The sequence below is a fragment of the Molossus molossus genome, unplaced genomic scaffold, assembly GCF_014108415.1.
Source record: "Molossus molossus isolate mMolMol1 unplaced genomic scaffold, mMolMol1.p scaffold_m16_p_7, whole genome shotgun sequence".
Taxonomy (NCBI): Eukaryota; Metazoa; Chordata; class Mammalia; order Chiroptera; family Molossidae; genus Molossus; species Molossus molossus.
The window spans coordinates 75,851,578-75,868,251 of record NW_023425401.1 but is presented as its reverse complement, the minus strand read 5'-3'; the positions used below and the strand labels follow the sequence as shown (position 1 = coordinate 75,868,251).

The 16,674-nt window shown below is 38.4% G+C and overlaps 1 protein-coding gene across 1 annotated transcript; it reads left to right on the top strand.

The window, feature by feature from the left end:
- Nucleotides 1-5,443: 5,443 nt before the first annotated feature.
- On the top strand, nucleotides 5,444-5,888 carry LOC118620243 (ubiquitin-conjugating enzyme E2 N-like). The gene has a single exon (XM_036247340.1). It carries the CDS (start codon nucleotides 5,478-5,480, stop codon nucleotides 5,886-5,888), a length of 411 nt encoding a protein of 136 aa, XP_036103233.1. The 5' UTR covers nucleotides 5,444-5,477.
- The last annotated feature ends 10,786 nt before the right edge of the window (nucleotides 5,889-16,674 follow it).

The window sequence follows — 16,674 nt, the reverse complement described above, 5'->3', positions numbered from 1 at the left end:
GGTGTCAATTGGGGAAAAAGGAGTAACATTTGTGACAAAAATAAATTAATAACAATTAAAAAATATTGAAACTTACATGAAAAAAATTTTACTAGGATAGAAGATTTTCTAGATAACTGCAATTTTAAAAATAAAATTAAGAAGTCTAATATTGGCATGATATTTCTAAATCACTAATATCATCATACAATTTGCCCAGCAGTCATTCTATGTGAAACCCCGTTAAGAGCCAGAGTTTAAGCAGAAAATTGAATCTGCATAAGGAAGAATAAATGAATCATTGTGTCTTTCAGTACTTACAGTTGGATAAATAAATGTTCAAAGAAAAGAAATCATCAAATTTGTGGAGATAAAGGGTAGGAGAGGAGGAACTGGAATGAGCATCAAAAATGGATTCTGCTTGTCTCTATACTCACTGTATGACCCAAAGCATGTTACCTAAATCTCTTTGAATCTCAGATTCTTTGTCTGAGGTTGGACTAGGTAATTTATAACGTTTAGCTCTAACCATCATTGCTTCTATGTATAAGTAGTATGTACAGCTATATTATTACAGTGATATTCTTACTAGTTTCAAAAATAAATATAAAGATGATATTTTGAAACTTGTTAACAAATCTCTTTACTCTTTCACCCTGGCCAGTTTGGCTCAGCGGTTGAGCGTTGGCCTGTAGACCAGAGAGTCCTGGGTTCAGTTCCCGCTAGGGGCACGTACTACAAAAAAAATAAAACAAAACAAAAAAGCTCTTTACTCTTTCCAGATAGATATTTTCTGTTTGCTCTAAGGCAGTAGTTCTCAACCTGTGAGTCGCAGCCTCTTTGGGGGTCAAACAACCCTTTCACAGGGGTCGCCTAAGACATAACAGTAGCAAAATTGCATTTATGAGGTAGCAACAAAAAAATTTTATGGTTGGGGGTCACCACAACATGAGAAACTGTGTTAAATGGTCACGACATTAGGAAGATTGAGAACCACTGCTCAAAGGCATCCATTTCCTTCATTGGAATATTAGGACTTGTATGAAAATAGAATTCCACTTTCAGCATTCAAAATGAGATTTTTCGGTAAAGAAATATACCAACAAGCCAGGTTGCTAAATTCTATCAGTTACCATCATGATAAGGCCTCAGCCTGTAGCTTTTTCCACATATAGTTCTCTCATAATACAGGAAAGGTGCCCCTCTTGACTATAACATCTGGCTCTGAGGCTAGCTGTTCTGTGATATAAGGGAGAGGTGATGAAGAGGCTTACGGAAATCCCAGCAATTTAGGCACCAGGGGAGTGAAGGGTGCATGACCTAATAACTGTTCTCTCTTGGTTTCATCAGGAATTGTTGGTTCTTATTGCTGACTCGGTGTACCTCAGCTACCACCTGGCCATAAATTCACAAAATGGGGCTGGTCTTTTCCCTAGGCAGATTGTCCCATAATGCTTGTGTCACCTTTACACCTATTTGATTTCACGTTTTTTGGTAATCTCCCTGGGTAGGTAAATTCAGCTTTCTCAGAGAGCACACAGATGCTTCTAGATCCTTTGTATACCACAAGAAGATCAGCTAAGGAGTATCTACTCAAATTCTCTCTCTCTCACCCAAGGATTCTCCGCCACCTCTTTCCATATAATGCACCCATCTATCTAGCCTTACCTCTACTTAATTTTGTTTTTTTTTCCTCTTCTCTATGGTGAGGAACTTAATTCAGTGATACCCTTCTTCTTCCCGACTCTAGTATTATGGATTAGTTTTAGTAGAAAACAAAATAGCTTGCTATAAGTAATTACAGAGATATTTTTTTAAATATCACATACATTACACAAACTAGTGGCCATGACCAGTTCTCCATAAAACTTTATCATGTTATAAAATTATGTTTCAAACACACATAAAAAATAAATCACGGAATTAAAACAAACATAGTGCATTTGGATTTCTGAAATATATGAACTTTTTTCCCAATAACATTTGTTTTTAAAAGGCAGAGCAAGTGAACTAGGTGTTTGCACATCATTAAAGTCAGTTCTTTTTAATTACCGTAACAAAAAATGTAATGTACTAGTTATTATTTTGTAATTGTAGAGACAACTCATTTGTACTATACCACAAATCCCTTTCATTGGACATTCATTGACTCTCTTTATAACACTACTAGACACACTACTAGTAATAATAATAGCTGTCATTTATTCAGCTCTTAATATGGACAAGAGACAATGTAAGACACTCCACTTATATTTTATTTCATTGAATAGCTGGCTCTTGGATGATGCAGAAATATTTCTAAATAATTTGAAAGTTAAGAAAAACAAGCAGAAACTAATAAGATAGTTTACCTAGTGGTCATTTCAGTCAATTAGTGAAACACATACTAATATTGTAAAAAATAACTTTTAAAAATTAAAAACTGTTTCTTAAAATATTTATAATTTGTAGTAAAACTAAATTTAGAGAAATAACTAATAAAGTCATAACACTTTTTTAAAGAAAAGAAGGTCCTTTTGATCCCTCCCTCCATATTTTTTAAATTTTATATTTGTTACAGATGGTTTTCCTTTTTCCCCCACTGACCCTCCTCCCCATACCCCCCAACAGGTCCCCAGCTTTGTTGTCCGAGATCATTGATTATGCTTACATGCATATAAGTTCTGTGGTTTATCTCTTCCCTCCCCCCACCACCCCCTCTTCTGGAGGCTGTCATATGTACCCTACTTCCTCGTCTCTGGCTCTACTCTATTCCTCATACTGTTATGTTCATTATATTCCACAAATAAGTGAGATCATTTGGTATCGGTCTTTTTCTGCTTGGCATGTTTCGCTTAGGATAATACTTTCAGGTCCCTCCATGTCCTTCTTTTTCAAGATTGCTGTGGCAATTTAGGGTCTTTTTGGTTTCCATATAACCTTTTGAAGTATTTCTTCTAGTTCTGTGAAATACATCACTGGTATTTTGATGGGGATTGCATTGAGTCTATAAATTGCTTTGGGTAATATGAACATTTTAATTATGTTAATTATTCCATTCCATGAACAAGGTATGTGCTTCTGCTTTTTTATATCTTCCTCCATTTGTTTTTTTCAATGTCCTGGAGTTTTCTTCAAATAGGTCCTTTACTTCTTTGGTTAACTTTATTCCTAGGTATCTTAATTTTTTTTGCCATGATGGAAAATGGGATTGCTTTTTTCAGTTTCTCTTTCTGTAAGTTCATCAATGGTGTATAAGAATGCCATCGAATTCTTGACATTAATTTTGTATCCTGCAACTTTCCCAAATTCATTATTATGATCTAGTAGATTTTTGATGCAGTCTTTGGGGTTTTTCATGTGTAATATCATGTCATCTGCAAATAATGAGAGTTTCACTTCCTCCTTTCCAATTTGGATCATTTTTATATTTTTTCCTGTCTGATTGCTGTGGCTAAGACTTCCAGTACTATGTTAAAAAGAGTGTCAAAAGTGGGCCTCCCTGTCTTGTTTCTGTTCTTAAGGGATATGATTTTAGTTTTTGCCCATTGAGTATAAGATTGGCTGTAGGTCTTTCATATATTGCCTTTATTATGTCAAGGTATGATCCCTCAATTCCCATATTGCTGAGCGTTTTTATCAGAAATGGATGCTGGATTTTGTCGAATACTTTTTCAGCATCTATTGATATGATTATGTGGATTTTATTCTTTATTTTATTTATGTGGTGTATCATGTTTATTGATTTGTGAATATTGTACCCGCCTTGCATCCCTGGGATGAATCCCACTTGGTCATGGTGAATACCAAGTTTTGATGTATTGCTGAATCCAATTTGCTAGTATTTTATTCAGGATTTTGGCTTCTATGTTCATCAGGTATATTGGCCTGTAGTTTTTTTCTTTGTACTGTCTTTTTTCTGGTTTTGGATTTAGAATTATGCTGTCCTCATCAAACGATTTACGAAGGTTTCCTTCTTCTTAAATTTTTGAAATAGTTTGAGGAGAATGGGTAATAGTTTTTCTTTGAATGTTCAATGAAACACCCTCATGAAGCCATCTGGGCCTGAACTTTTGTTTGCTGGGAGAGTCTTGATTATGTCTTTAATTTCCCTAGTTGTTATTGGTCTGTTCAAGTTTTCTATCACTTCCTGGTTCAATTTTGGGAGACTATATGTTTCTGGAAATTTGTCCATTTTCCTTAGATTGACGAATTTGTTGCCATATAATATAATTGTTCATAGTAGTTATTAACAATTTTTTGTATTTCTGTGGTGTCACTTGTTACTTCTCCCCTTTCATTTTTGATATTGTGTATTTGAGTTCTCTCTCTTTGTTTCTTGGTGAGTCTAGCTATTGGTCCATCAATCTTGTTTATCTTTTCAAAGAACCAGCTCTTTGTTTCATTGATCTTTCGAATTTTTTTTTTTTTTTTTTTGGTCTCCATGTCATTTATTTCCACTCTGACCTTTACTATTTTCTTCCTTCTACTTGCTCTGGAATTTTCTTTTTGTTTGCTTTCTTGTTCTTTAAGTTGTGAGGTTATATAGTCTATTAGAAATTTTTCTTGTATCTTGAGGTAGGCCTGTAGTGCTATGAACTTCACTCTCAAAACTGCTTTTGCTGCATCCCATAGATTTTGTGCTGTTATGTGTTCATTTTCATTGGTTTCTAGGAAGTTTTTAATTTTTCCTTGATCTCCTTGGTAACCCACTCATTGTTTAATAACATGCAATTACCGTCCATGTGTTCCAATGTCTTTGCATGTTCTTGTTGCAATTGATTTCTAGTTTCATGTCATTGTGATCTGAGAATATGCTTGATATGATTTCAATTTTCTTGAACTTGTAGAGACTTAGTTTGTGGCCCATCTTTGAGAAAGTCTCATGTGCACTGGAGAAAAATGGGAATTCTGCAGTTTGGAGGTGTAATTCTCTGTAGATATCTATTAAAACCATTTGGTCTAGTGCCTCATTTAGAGTCTCTGTTTCCTTGCTAATTTTTTGTCTAGAAGATCAATTCAGTGATGTCAGTAGGGTGTTGAAGTCCCCTGCTATGATTGTATTTCTGTTGATATAGTCTTTGAAGTTCTCCAAAAAAATTTTAATATATGTTGGTGCTTCTATATTGGGTACATATATGTATACCAAGGTTATAGCTTCCTATTGGATAGATCCTTTCAATATTATGTAGTGGCCTTCTTTATCTTATGTTATGGCCTTCATTTTAAAATCTATTTTATCAGATATGAGTATTGCTACCCCTGCTTTTTTTTCTTTCTGTTTGCTTGGAAGACTTTTTTGCATCCCTTCACTTTCAACCTATGTAAGTCTTTTATTGTGAGGTGGGTCTCTTGCAAACAACATATATATGAGCCAAGATTTCTGATCCAATCAGCTACTCTGTGTCTTTTTATTGGAGCATTCAATCCATTTACATTTAAAGTGATTGACTTCCACTTGTGCGTGAGGCGAGCAGAGCCGGAGACTAGACCGAAGGCCAAACTTGGGATCTGACAAGATGGCCGGGCTGCCCCGCAGGATTATCAAGGAAACCCAGCGTTTGCTGGCAGAACCAGTTCCCGGCATTAAAGCAGAACCAGATGAGAGCAACGCCCGTTATTTTCATGTGGTCATTGCTGGCCCCCAGAATTCCCCCTTTGAGGGAGGGACTTTTAAACTTGAACTATTCCTTCCAGAAGAATACCCGATGGCAGCATCTAAAGTACGTTTCATGACCAAAATTTATCATTCTAATGTAGACAAGTTGGGAAGAATATGTTTAGATATTTTGAAAGATAAGTGGTCCCCAGCACTGCAGATTCACACAGTTCTGCTATCCATCCAGGCTTTGTTAATTGCTCCCAATCCAGACGATCCATTAGCAAATGACGTAGTGGAGCAGTGGAAGACCGACAAGCCCATGCCATAGAAACAGCCAGAGCATGGACTAGGCTATATGCCATGAATAATATTTAAATCGATCTGATCATCAAGTGTGCATCACTTCTTCTGTTCTGCCAAGACTTATTCCTTTTTGTTTGCATTTAATGGACACAGTCTTAGAAACACTACAGAATAAAAGCCCAGACATCTTCAGTCCTTTGGTGATTAAATGCACATTAGCAAATCTATGTCTTGTCCTGATTCACTGTTATAAAGCATGAGCAGAGGCTAGAAGTACCATCTGGATTGTTGTGAAACGTTTAAAAGCAGTGACCCTTCTCTGCTTTTATTCATTTCCCCCCATCACGGTTTAAATATAAACACTGTGAATGAAGGTAGTCAGGGTTAGCTGCAGGGGTGTGGGTGTTTTTATTATTTTTTTTGAGGGGGGGAAGTAGTTTAATTTTAATTTTATGGGCTCCTTTCCCCCCTTTTATGGTGATCTAACTGCATTGGTTAAAAGCAGCGAACCAGTTCTTTAGAATATGCTGTCTAGCCAAGTCTAACTTTATTTAGACACTGTAGATGGACAAGCTTGATTGTTTGAACCAAAATGGGAACATTAAACAAACATCATGGCCCTCACTAATAACATTGTGACTTTGCTGTCAAATGTAGAATCAATCCTTCCTTCAAGAAAAAGCTTGTGACCATTTTGTATGGCTTATCTGGAAACTTCTGTAAATCTTATGTTTTAGTAAAATATTTTTTGTTATTCTACTTTGCCTTTGTACAGTTTATTTTACTGTGTTTATTTCCTTTTCCCAATGTGACAATTGTATTTAAAAATTAAAACTGATGAAACATTCTGTTTTGGTCTTCACCATCTGACAAGTTGAATGCAAGAGGTGGATTATGCCAGTTTCTTTTCACTGATGCAAATTCATGTTTCGATATCATTAAATGGAGTATTTTTAAGCCGGCCCTGAGCATGCCATGCGTAAATTATCCATATCTAACTTTTTTTTACCTCCTAGAAATTTGAAATAAATATGTATATGTTGTCTGATTAGCTTGATGAGCATTGGTGTCTTGCCACAATGTTTGAAAATTACTGTACATGAGAGCCCCAGCAAGGCAGCAGTGTGACTGACTTTGGGTAGGATTTGTACATGTTGTACCACATCTGTGACAGGCATTTGGGTTATGACCCTTTTCTTAGTTCTTGTCTGAAAACTTGATGTGATCACTGATGTGTATCATTGGGAAACATCTGTCTGATCATCATTTGGGGTTTCTGAGGCATTTATGAGTTTTCCTTATGACCCGATGAGCAATTTTCAAGCTACCAGCTTGCATCATAAGTGTCATCAGAAAGGCTGCTTCATTTGAGAGCATCAAGTCCTCAATTATTCTTATTTTCATCCCTTTAATGTTTGCTATGGGAGCTCCTTTTATTCTTTAATTTGATACTCAGCAATTTTTTTCTGCATTGACAAGAGTCCCTCTGCCCACAAAACCAGTCTTTCCCACCTCTCTCCGTATCTAATTCCTGATTATTTTTAAGTCATAAATGTAGCCAGTCCTAAGTATGCAAATGTTAACCTACGGGTTGGAAACCTTGTCTCTTGCAGTTTCATGGCAATGGATATTGTAGCCCATCTGAATTTCCCCCACCTTCTATCTCGTAACTTGGAGTTTCTTCAGAATGTGGTGTATTTTATTGTGCTCCTATGTAAGATGAAGAATTATCTATTAAAATTACATTTTCAACATAAAAAAGTGATTATTAATATGTACTTATTTATTGCCATTTTTTTAAAATTAATTTTTGTTACAGATGTTTCTCCTTTTCCCCCCACTGATTCCTCCCTCCCCCTCCCTCCCTGCCCTTTCCCCAGATTGTTTTCAATGTCCACTGTTCATGCATACATGCATATAAGTTCTGTGGTTTATCTCTCCCCCACCACCCCCCACTTTAGGGGATTGTCAGTCTGTACCCCACTTCAACATCTCTGGAACTAAACCATTCCTCAGACTGTTATGTTCATTATATTCCACAAAGAGGTGAGATCATATGAAACTTGTCTTTCTCTGTTTGGTTTGGTTCACTTAGGATGATACTTTCAAGGTCCCTCCATGTGGTCTCAAAGGATAAGATATCTTTCTATTGTACAGCTGCGTAGTACTCCATTGTGTATATGTACCACAGCTTTTTTATCCATTCATCTATTGATGGACACTTGGGCTGTTTCCAGATCTTATCTATTGTAAAAAGTGCTGCTATAAACATGGGGGTTCATATATTCTTCTTGATTGGTGTTTCAGGCTTCTTAGGGTATATTCCTAGAAGTGGGATCACTGGGTCAAATGAAAGTTCAATTTTTAAATTTCTTGAGGTAACATCACATTGTTTTCCATAGTGGCTGCATCAGTCTGCACCCCCACCAGCAGTGTACTAAAGTCACCTTTTCTCCACACTCTCACCAACACTTGTTGTTTGATGATTTGTTGATGGCGGCCATTCTGACAGGTGTGAGGTGATACCTCATTGTTGTTTTAATTTCCATCTCTCTGATGATTAGTGATGATGAGCATTTCTTCATATGTTTCGTAGCCATTTGTATGTCCTGTTTGGAGAGGTGTTTATTTAGTTCTTCTGCCCATTTTTTAATTGGGTTCTTTGTCTTTCTTTTGTTGAGCTGTATGAGCACTCTCTATATATTAGAAATTAACTCCTCATCTGATGTATCATTGGCAATTATGCTCTCCCATACAGTGGGTAGCCTTTCCGTTTTGATGATTGTATCTTTCGCTGTGCAGAAGCTTTTGAGTTTGATGTAGTCCCATGTGTTCATTTTCTCCTTCGTTTCTATTGCCTTAGGTGATGTGTCAGTAAAAATTCTGCTGCGTATGATGTCTGAACTTTTGTTGCCCACAGTCTCCTCTAGGATTTTTATGGATTCATGAGTTACATTTAAGTCTTTTATCCATTTTGAGTTTATTCTCATGTAGGGTGTAAGTTGATGGTCTAGTTTCATTTTTCTGCATGTAGCTGTTCAATTTTCCCAACAACATTTATTAAAGAGGCTGTCCTTAATCCACTGTGTGTTCTTGCCACCTTTGTCAAATATTAATCGAGCATATTGTCTTGGGTCCATTTATTGGATCTCTATTCTGTTCCACAGGTCTATATACCTGTTCTTGTGCCATTACCAGGCTGTTTTCATTACAGTGGCTTTGTATTATAACCTGAAAACTGGTATTGTGATCCCTCGAACTTTGTTCTTTATTTTCAAGATTGATGAGGCTATTCGAAGCCCTTTTTGGTTCCATATGAACTTTTGAAGTAATTGTTCTAATTATGTGAAGTATGCTGTTGGTATTTTGATGGGGATCGCGTTGAATCTATAGATTGCTTTGGGTGATATAGACATTTTAATGATGTTAATTCTCCCAATCCATGAAAAGGGTATGTGCTTCCACTTTTTTATATCTTCCTCTATTTCTTTTTTTAATGACCTGCAGTTTTCTGAGAATAGGTTCTTTATTTCTTCGGTTAAGTTTATTCCTAGGTATCTTAATTTTTTTGCCGCAATGGTAAATGAGATTGTTTTCTTAGTTTCTCTTTCTGTCAGTTCATCATTGGTGTATAAGAATGCCATCGATTTCTTGACATTAATTTTGTATCCTGCTACTTTGACAAATTCATTTATTAAGTCTAGTAAAATTTTGATGGAGTCTTTGGGGTTTTCTATATATAGTATCCTGTCATCTGGAAATAATGACAATTTCACTTCCTCCTTTCCAATTTGGATCTTTTTTATTTTTTCTTCCTGTCTCATCGCTGTGGCTAAGACTTCCAGTACTATGTTAAATAGGAGTGGTGAAAGTGAGCATCTTTGCCTTGTTCCTGTTCTTAAGGGAAATGCTTTTAGTTTTTGCCCATTGAATATGAAGTTGGCTGTAGGTCTTTCATATATCGCCTTTATTATGTCTAGATATGATCCCTCTATTCCCACACTGCTGAGCGTTTTTATCAGTAATGGATGCTGGATTTTGTGGAAGGCTTTTTCAGCATCTATTGATATTATCATGTGGTTTTTATTCTTCATTTTATTTATGTGGTGTATCACATTTATGGATTTGCAAATATTGTACCAGCCTTGCATCCCTGGGATGAATCCCACTTGGTCATGGTGAATAATTTTTTTGGTGTATTGTTGGATCCAATTTGCTAGTATTTTATTCAGGATTTTGGCGTCTATGTTCATCAGGGATATTGGCCAGTAGTTTTCTTTCTTTAATGTTTCTTTTTCTGGTTTTGGAATTAGAATTATGCTGGCTTCATAAATCGAGTTTGGAAGTATTCCTTCTTCTTGAATTTTTTGAAATAGTTTGAGGAGAATGGGTATTAGTTCTCCTTTGAATGTTTGGTAAAACTCCACCGTGAAGCCATCTGGGTCTGGGCTTTTGTTTCCTGAGAGAGTCTTGATTACATCTTCAATTTCTTCTGTTGTTATTGGTCTGTTCAAGTTTTCTATCTCTTCCTGATCCAGTTTTGGGAGACTATGTGTTTCTAGAAATTTGTCCATTTTGCTTAGATTGTTGAATTTGTTGCCATACAATTGTTCATAGTAGTTGTTAATGATCTTTTGTATTTCTGTGGTGTCAGGTGTTACCTCTCCTCTTTCATTTCTGATTTTGTGTATTTGGGTTCTCTCTCTTTGTTTCTTGGTGAGTCTAGCTAAGGGTCCATCAATCTTGTTTATCTTTTCGAAAAACCAGCTCTTTGTTTTATTGATCCTTTGAATTGTTTTTTTTGGGTCTCTATGTCATTTATTTCTGCTCTGATCCTTACTATTTCCTTCCTTCTACTTGCTCTGGGGTGTTCTTTTTGTTTGCTTTCCAGTTCTTTAAGTTGTGAGGTTAGATATTCTACTAGAGATTTTTCTTGTTTTTTGAGGTAGGCCTGTAGTGCTATGAACTTCCCTCTCAGAACTGCTTTTGCTGCATCCCATAGATTTTGTGTTGTTGTGTCTTCATTTTCATTGGTTTACATGAAGTTTTTGATTTCTTCCTTGATCTCCTCAGTGACCCATTCATTGTTTAATAGCATGCTATATAGCTTCCATGTGTTCAAATGTCTTTGTATGTTCTTCTTGCAGTTGATTTCTAGTTTCATGCCATTGTGATCTGAGAAGATGCTTGATATAATTTCAATCTTCTTGAACATGTAGAGACTTAGTTTGTGTCCTAACATGTGGTCTATCTTTGAGAATGTCCCATGTGCACTTGAGAATAATGTGAATTCTGTAGTTTTGGGGTATAGTTCTCTATAGATATCTATTCAATAAATTTGGTCTAGTGCTTCATTTAGAGTCTCTGTTTCCTTGCTAATTTTTTTTCTGGAGGATCTATCCAGTGATGTCTGCGGGGTGTTGAAGTCCCCTGCTATGATTGTATTGCTATCGATTTCTCCTTTGAAGTCCTCCAGAAGTTTTTAAATATATTTTGGTGCTCCTATATTGGGTGCATATATGTTTATCAAGAGTATATCTTCCTGGTGGATAGATCCTTTCAATATTACGCAGTGGCCTTCTTTGTCTCTAATTATAGCCTTCATTCTGAAATCTATTTTATCAGATATGAGTATTGCTACCCCAGCTTTTTTTTTCTTTTCCGTTTTCTTGGAAGATTTTTTTCCATCCTTTCACTTTCAATCCATGTGAGTCTTTTGTTGTCAGGTGGGTCTCTTGGAAACAACATACAGATAAGTCATGCTTTCTTATCCAATCATCTGCTCTGTGCCTTTTTATGGGAGCATTCAGTCCATTTACATTTAAGGTGATTATTGATATGTAGTTATTTATTGCCATTTTTGTTTAGTGTGGTTCTATTTTTCTTCCCATTTCCCCTGGTAATTACAGCAGTCCTTTTAACATTTCTTGCAGTGCTGGTTTGGTGCTAATGTATTCCCTTAGCCTTTTTTTTGTCTGGGAAGCTCTTTATTTGACCTTCTATTTTGAATGATAGCCTTGCTGGGTAGAGTAGTCTTGGATTCAGATTCTTGTTTTTCATGACTTTTATTACTTCATGCCATTCCCTTCTGGCCTGTAGTGTTTCTTGTGAGAAGTCAGCTGAGAGCCTTATGGGGTTTCCTTTGTAGGTAACCTCTTGCTTATCTCTTGCTGCTTTTAGGATTCTCTCTTTGTCTTTAATTTTTGGCAGTTTGATTACTATGTGTCTTGGTGTGGGCCTGTTTGGGTTCTTCTTACTTGGGGCTCTCTGTGCTTCTTGAACTTGAATGACTTCTTCCTTCACCAAATAAGGGAAGTTTTCTGTCACTGTTTCTTTGAATATATTCTCTAACCCTTGCTTATTTTCTTCTTCTTCAGGGATCCTATGATGCGAATATTATTCCGTTTCCAGTTGTCCCACAGTTCTCTTAAGCTATCTTCCTGTTTTTTAATCGTTTTTTTCCTTTTGGTTTTCTGATTGGTTGATTTCTTCTAGCCTGTCTTCTAATTCACTGATCTGGTCCTCAGCTTCCCCTACTCCGCTTTGTAGACCTTCCAATGTGTTTTTCATTTCTGATATGTCATTCTTCATTTCTTCCTGTTGGTTTTTAATTTCCAACTGGTTGATTTTCAACATTTCTATGTCTTTACTCACGGTACTCATATACTTACACCTGCTGTTCAGCTTCCTCAACATCATAGCTCCAAATTCTAGTTCTGTTAACTTGCTTAACTGCACCTCATTTTTCTCATCTTCTGTAGAGGTCTCTTGTTCTTTCATTTGGCTTTTGTTTCTGTTTTTCACCATTTTGGCTATCACAGTGGGCTTTGGAGTCTGCCAAATTTTCCCTGTGGGTGTTGGTGTTCTGCTGTTTGTGGCTCCCTCTCCTGGGTTTGGATGAGCCAAGGAGGACCCACTTTAAACAACACTGTCAAGTCTTAGCTTTTCTGGTTAGTGTTGCTAGCCCAGGGAATGGTAGTTTTCGTCTACATATTTTTTGTCTGGAGACTATTAGTTGAGGTCACTTGAAGACCCTTGGTTTCTGAGTTGTTTGAAAAAAAACTCTTTCAGGTGCTCAGAGTAAGAGGATTTCCTGAGGGTGGGGCAGTTGCTGGTTGTTAATGGGCCTCAATGAGCATTTCAATGGCCACCAGGTGGGGTTGAATCTTCGAGGGAGGGGCCGCCGCCTCTCCCCAGGGCCCTGGAAGGAGTAAAATGCCACAGTCCTGCTTGGCTGCACTCAGTGAAAGCTCTTAGAACCCTCCAAAACCCGAGTTCCAGTCTAGTCTGCCTTCCCTCTGCTGGAGCCCCAGGTGAGTGGCTGCTGCCAATTTAGCCTCTGTCTGGACTTTGCGTAGTGGAGCCGCCTGGGGATTTTAACCCGAGGGTGCTTTTAAGCCAAGGGCGGCCCGGCTGTGGCTCCAGCCAAGGGCGTTGAATTCAGCAGAAGCCCCAGGACTGAGCCGCGGTAGTGGGACATTGCAGAGGTGGCAGCAGCTTCCAGCAGAGTCCTCTGGTCCCTGCGATTCCGTGCCACACCAGCGAGGGCTTAGCACGCAGAGTTCGCAGGACTCAACCTTGGTAGCAGCGTCCCGCCGATTCCCCTGGTCCCAAACAGTCCGTGCCAGTCCGTGCGGCACCAGCCGAGGGCTTAGCCGGCAACAGAGTTCCCAGGACCCATACAGGGTCGCAAGGGAGGTGGTAGCAGCAACTTCCTGCCAAGCCCCCTGGTCCCGCCGAGTCCCCTGGTCCCAGCGAGTCCGTGCGGCACCAGCCGAGGGCTTAGCAGGCAACAGAGTTCACAGGACTCAGGCGGGGTCACAAGGGAGGAGGTAGCAGCAACTTCCTGCAGAGTTCCCTGGTCCCTGCCAGGCCGCTGTGGACCGTGGGCTCCCGGCCCCCTCTCGTGTCCTCGCAAGCCTACCAGGATTGAGTAGGTGTTTCTGGTTATGTGTTCCTCCAAGGTATCTTTCGGTTGCCCCTTCCTGACGATTTGCCTTTATTTTCGTTTTAAATCCAGTTTGGTCCTGGGAGATGATCTGTTTAGCTCCATTCACTTCGCCGCCATTTCCTGTTTTTCTCCATTTTTTAAATGTGTTTATATTTTTCTTTATATTTCTTCTACTAATTACAACAGTCCTTTTAACATTTCTTTCATTGCTGCTTTGATGTTAATGTAGCCTTTTTTTTTTTTTTGGTCTGGGAAGCTCATTATTTGACCTTCTATTTTGAATGATGCCTTGCTGGATAGAGTAGTCATGAATTCAGATCCTTGTTTTTTTTTTTTTTTTTTTTTTTTTCTTTTTTTTTTTTTTTTTATTGAATAATTTTTGTTACAAATGATTCTCCTTTTTTCCCCCAGTGGTTCCCCCCTCCCCCTTCCCTCCCCGCCCCTTCCCCCGATTGTTGTCCATGTCCACTGTTCATGCCTATATGCATATAAATTCTGTTGTTCATCCCTCTCTCAGCTCCCCACTCCTTAGGGGATTGTCCTCAAACTGTTATGTTCATTATATTCCAGAAATCAGTGAGATCATATGAAATTTGTCTTTCTCTGCTTGGCTTGTTTCACTCAGGATGATACTTTCCAGGTCCCTCCATGTAGTCTCAAAGGACAAGAGATCTTTCTTTCTTACCGCTGCGTAGTACTCCATTGTGTATATGTACCACAGCTTTTTAATCCATTCGTCTACTGATGGGCACTTGGGCTGTTTCCAGATCTTAGCGATTGTAAATAGTGCTGCTACAAAGATGGGGGTACATATATTCTTTCTGATTGGTGTTTCAGGCTTCAGATCCTTGTTTTTCATGACCTTGACTACTTTGTGCCATTCCCTTCTGGCCTGTAATGTTTCTGTTGTAAAGTCAGCTGATTGCCTTATGGGAGTTTCTTTGTAAGTAACTTGTTGCTTATCTTTTGCTGCTTCTAGGGTTCTCTCCTTCACTTTAATTGTTGGCATTTTAATTGCTATGTGTCTTGTTGTGGGCTTGTTTGGGTTCTTCTTGGTTGGGGAATCTCTGTGCTTCTTGAACCTGAATGCCTTCTTCCTTCACCAAGTGAGAGATGTTTTCTGTCACTATTTCTTCAAATATATTATCTAACCCTTGTTCATTTTCTTCTTCTTTGGTGATTCCTATGATGCGAATCTTATTACGTTTCCAGTTGTCTCACAGTTTTCTTATGTTATGTTCCTGATTTTTTATTGTTTTTTTTCTTTTTGGTTTCTGATTGGTTGATTTTTTCAACCCTGTCTTCTAATTCACTGATCCAGTCCTCAGCTTCCTGATCTCTGCTGTTCAGTTCTTTCAATGTGTTCTTTATTTCTGATATGTCATTCTTCATTTCTCCTTGGTGGTTTTTAATTTCCAATTGGTTAAATTTCAACATTTCAATGTCTTTATTCATGGTGTTGATGTCCTTACTCATGCTGTTGACCTTCCTCAAGGTCATGGCTCTGAATTCTAGCTCTGTTAATTTGCTTAACTGCTCCTCATTTATCTCATCTTTGGTAAAGGTCATTTGTTCTTTCATTTGGGATTTTTTTTTCTCCATTTTGGCTATCACAGTGGGCTTTGGAGCCTGCCAAATTTTTCCTGTAGGTGTTGGATGTTCTACTGTTTGTGGCTCCCTCTAGTGGGTTTGGATGAGCATGGGAGGTTCCTTGTTAAACACCACTGTCAAGTCTTACTTTCCTGGACAGAGTTGCAATCCAGAAATAGTTCAGTTATTCTCTCGCTTTTTGCCTGGAGGCTATTAGTTGCAGTTACTTGAAAAGCCTTAGGGTTCTCAGTTGAATGAAAAACTCCTGCAGGTGTTCAGCATAAAGGTATTTCCCGAGGGTGGGGCAGATGCTGGTTGTTAATGAGCCTCAATTTGCATTTCAATGACCCACAGGGTGGGGTTGAATCTCCAGGGAGTTGCCATTGCCTCTCCCCAGAGCCCTGGAAAGGAGTAAGATGGTCACCATCCTGCATGGCAGTAACTCAGCAAAAACTCTTAGTACCCTCCAATCCTGAGTGTCCCCAGACAGTTCGACTCCAGTCTGCCCTCCATCTGCCAGAGCCCAAGGTAAGTGGCTGTGGATATTTTAGTGCTCTGTCCTGGTTCTGCGCTGTAGAGCCCCTTGGGAGTGTTGCCCCGATGGCATTGCTCACAGGTAAGAATGCTGCTGTCCATTGGCTCCCAGCCCCACTCTTGCGCCTGTGCTAACCTACCAGGATCAAATTAGTGTTCCTGGTTATATGGTCCTCTAAGCTGCTTTTCTGTTGCTTTTTCTTGACAATTTGTCTTTATTTTAGTTGTAATTCCAGTTTGGTCCTGGGAGATGATCTGTGTATCTTCCATTCACTCTGCCAGCATTTTGGAATCTCCCTCCATATATTTTCTATGTGTCTATTCTCTTACTGGTACTCCTAAAAAGAAGGAGGGAGTTGCTAATTTGATTGGTCTGTGCATCCTGTTTGATATGTCCTTGAGAGCCAGGGCTTTCTTTCTGACTCCTAATCACTCTCTCTTGTTAGTTTGTTTCTTTTCACTCTCACACTTTCTAGGTGCTATGGACTGAATGTTTGTATATTTCCAAAATTTATATGTTGAAGTTTTAATTTCCTATCCACATGTGGAAGTGATGGTATTTGGATTGGGGACCTTTGAGAGGTAATCTAGGTTATGGGGTTGAAGCTCTCAAGAATGGGATTATTGCTTCTATAAGTAGAACCATAAGAGTGATTATCTTTCTCTGCCATATGAGGGTATAGAAAGAAGGTGGCCCCCTAAAAACCAGGAAGAGAGTCTTCTTTCCAGGAACCAA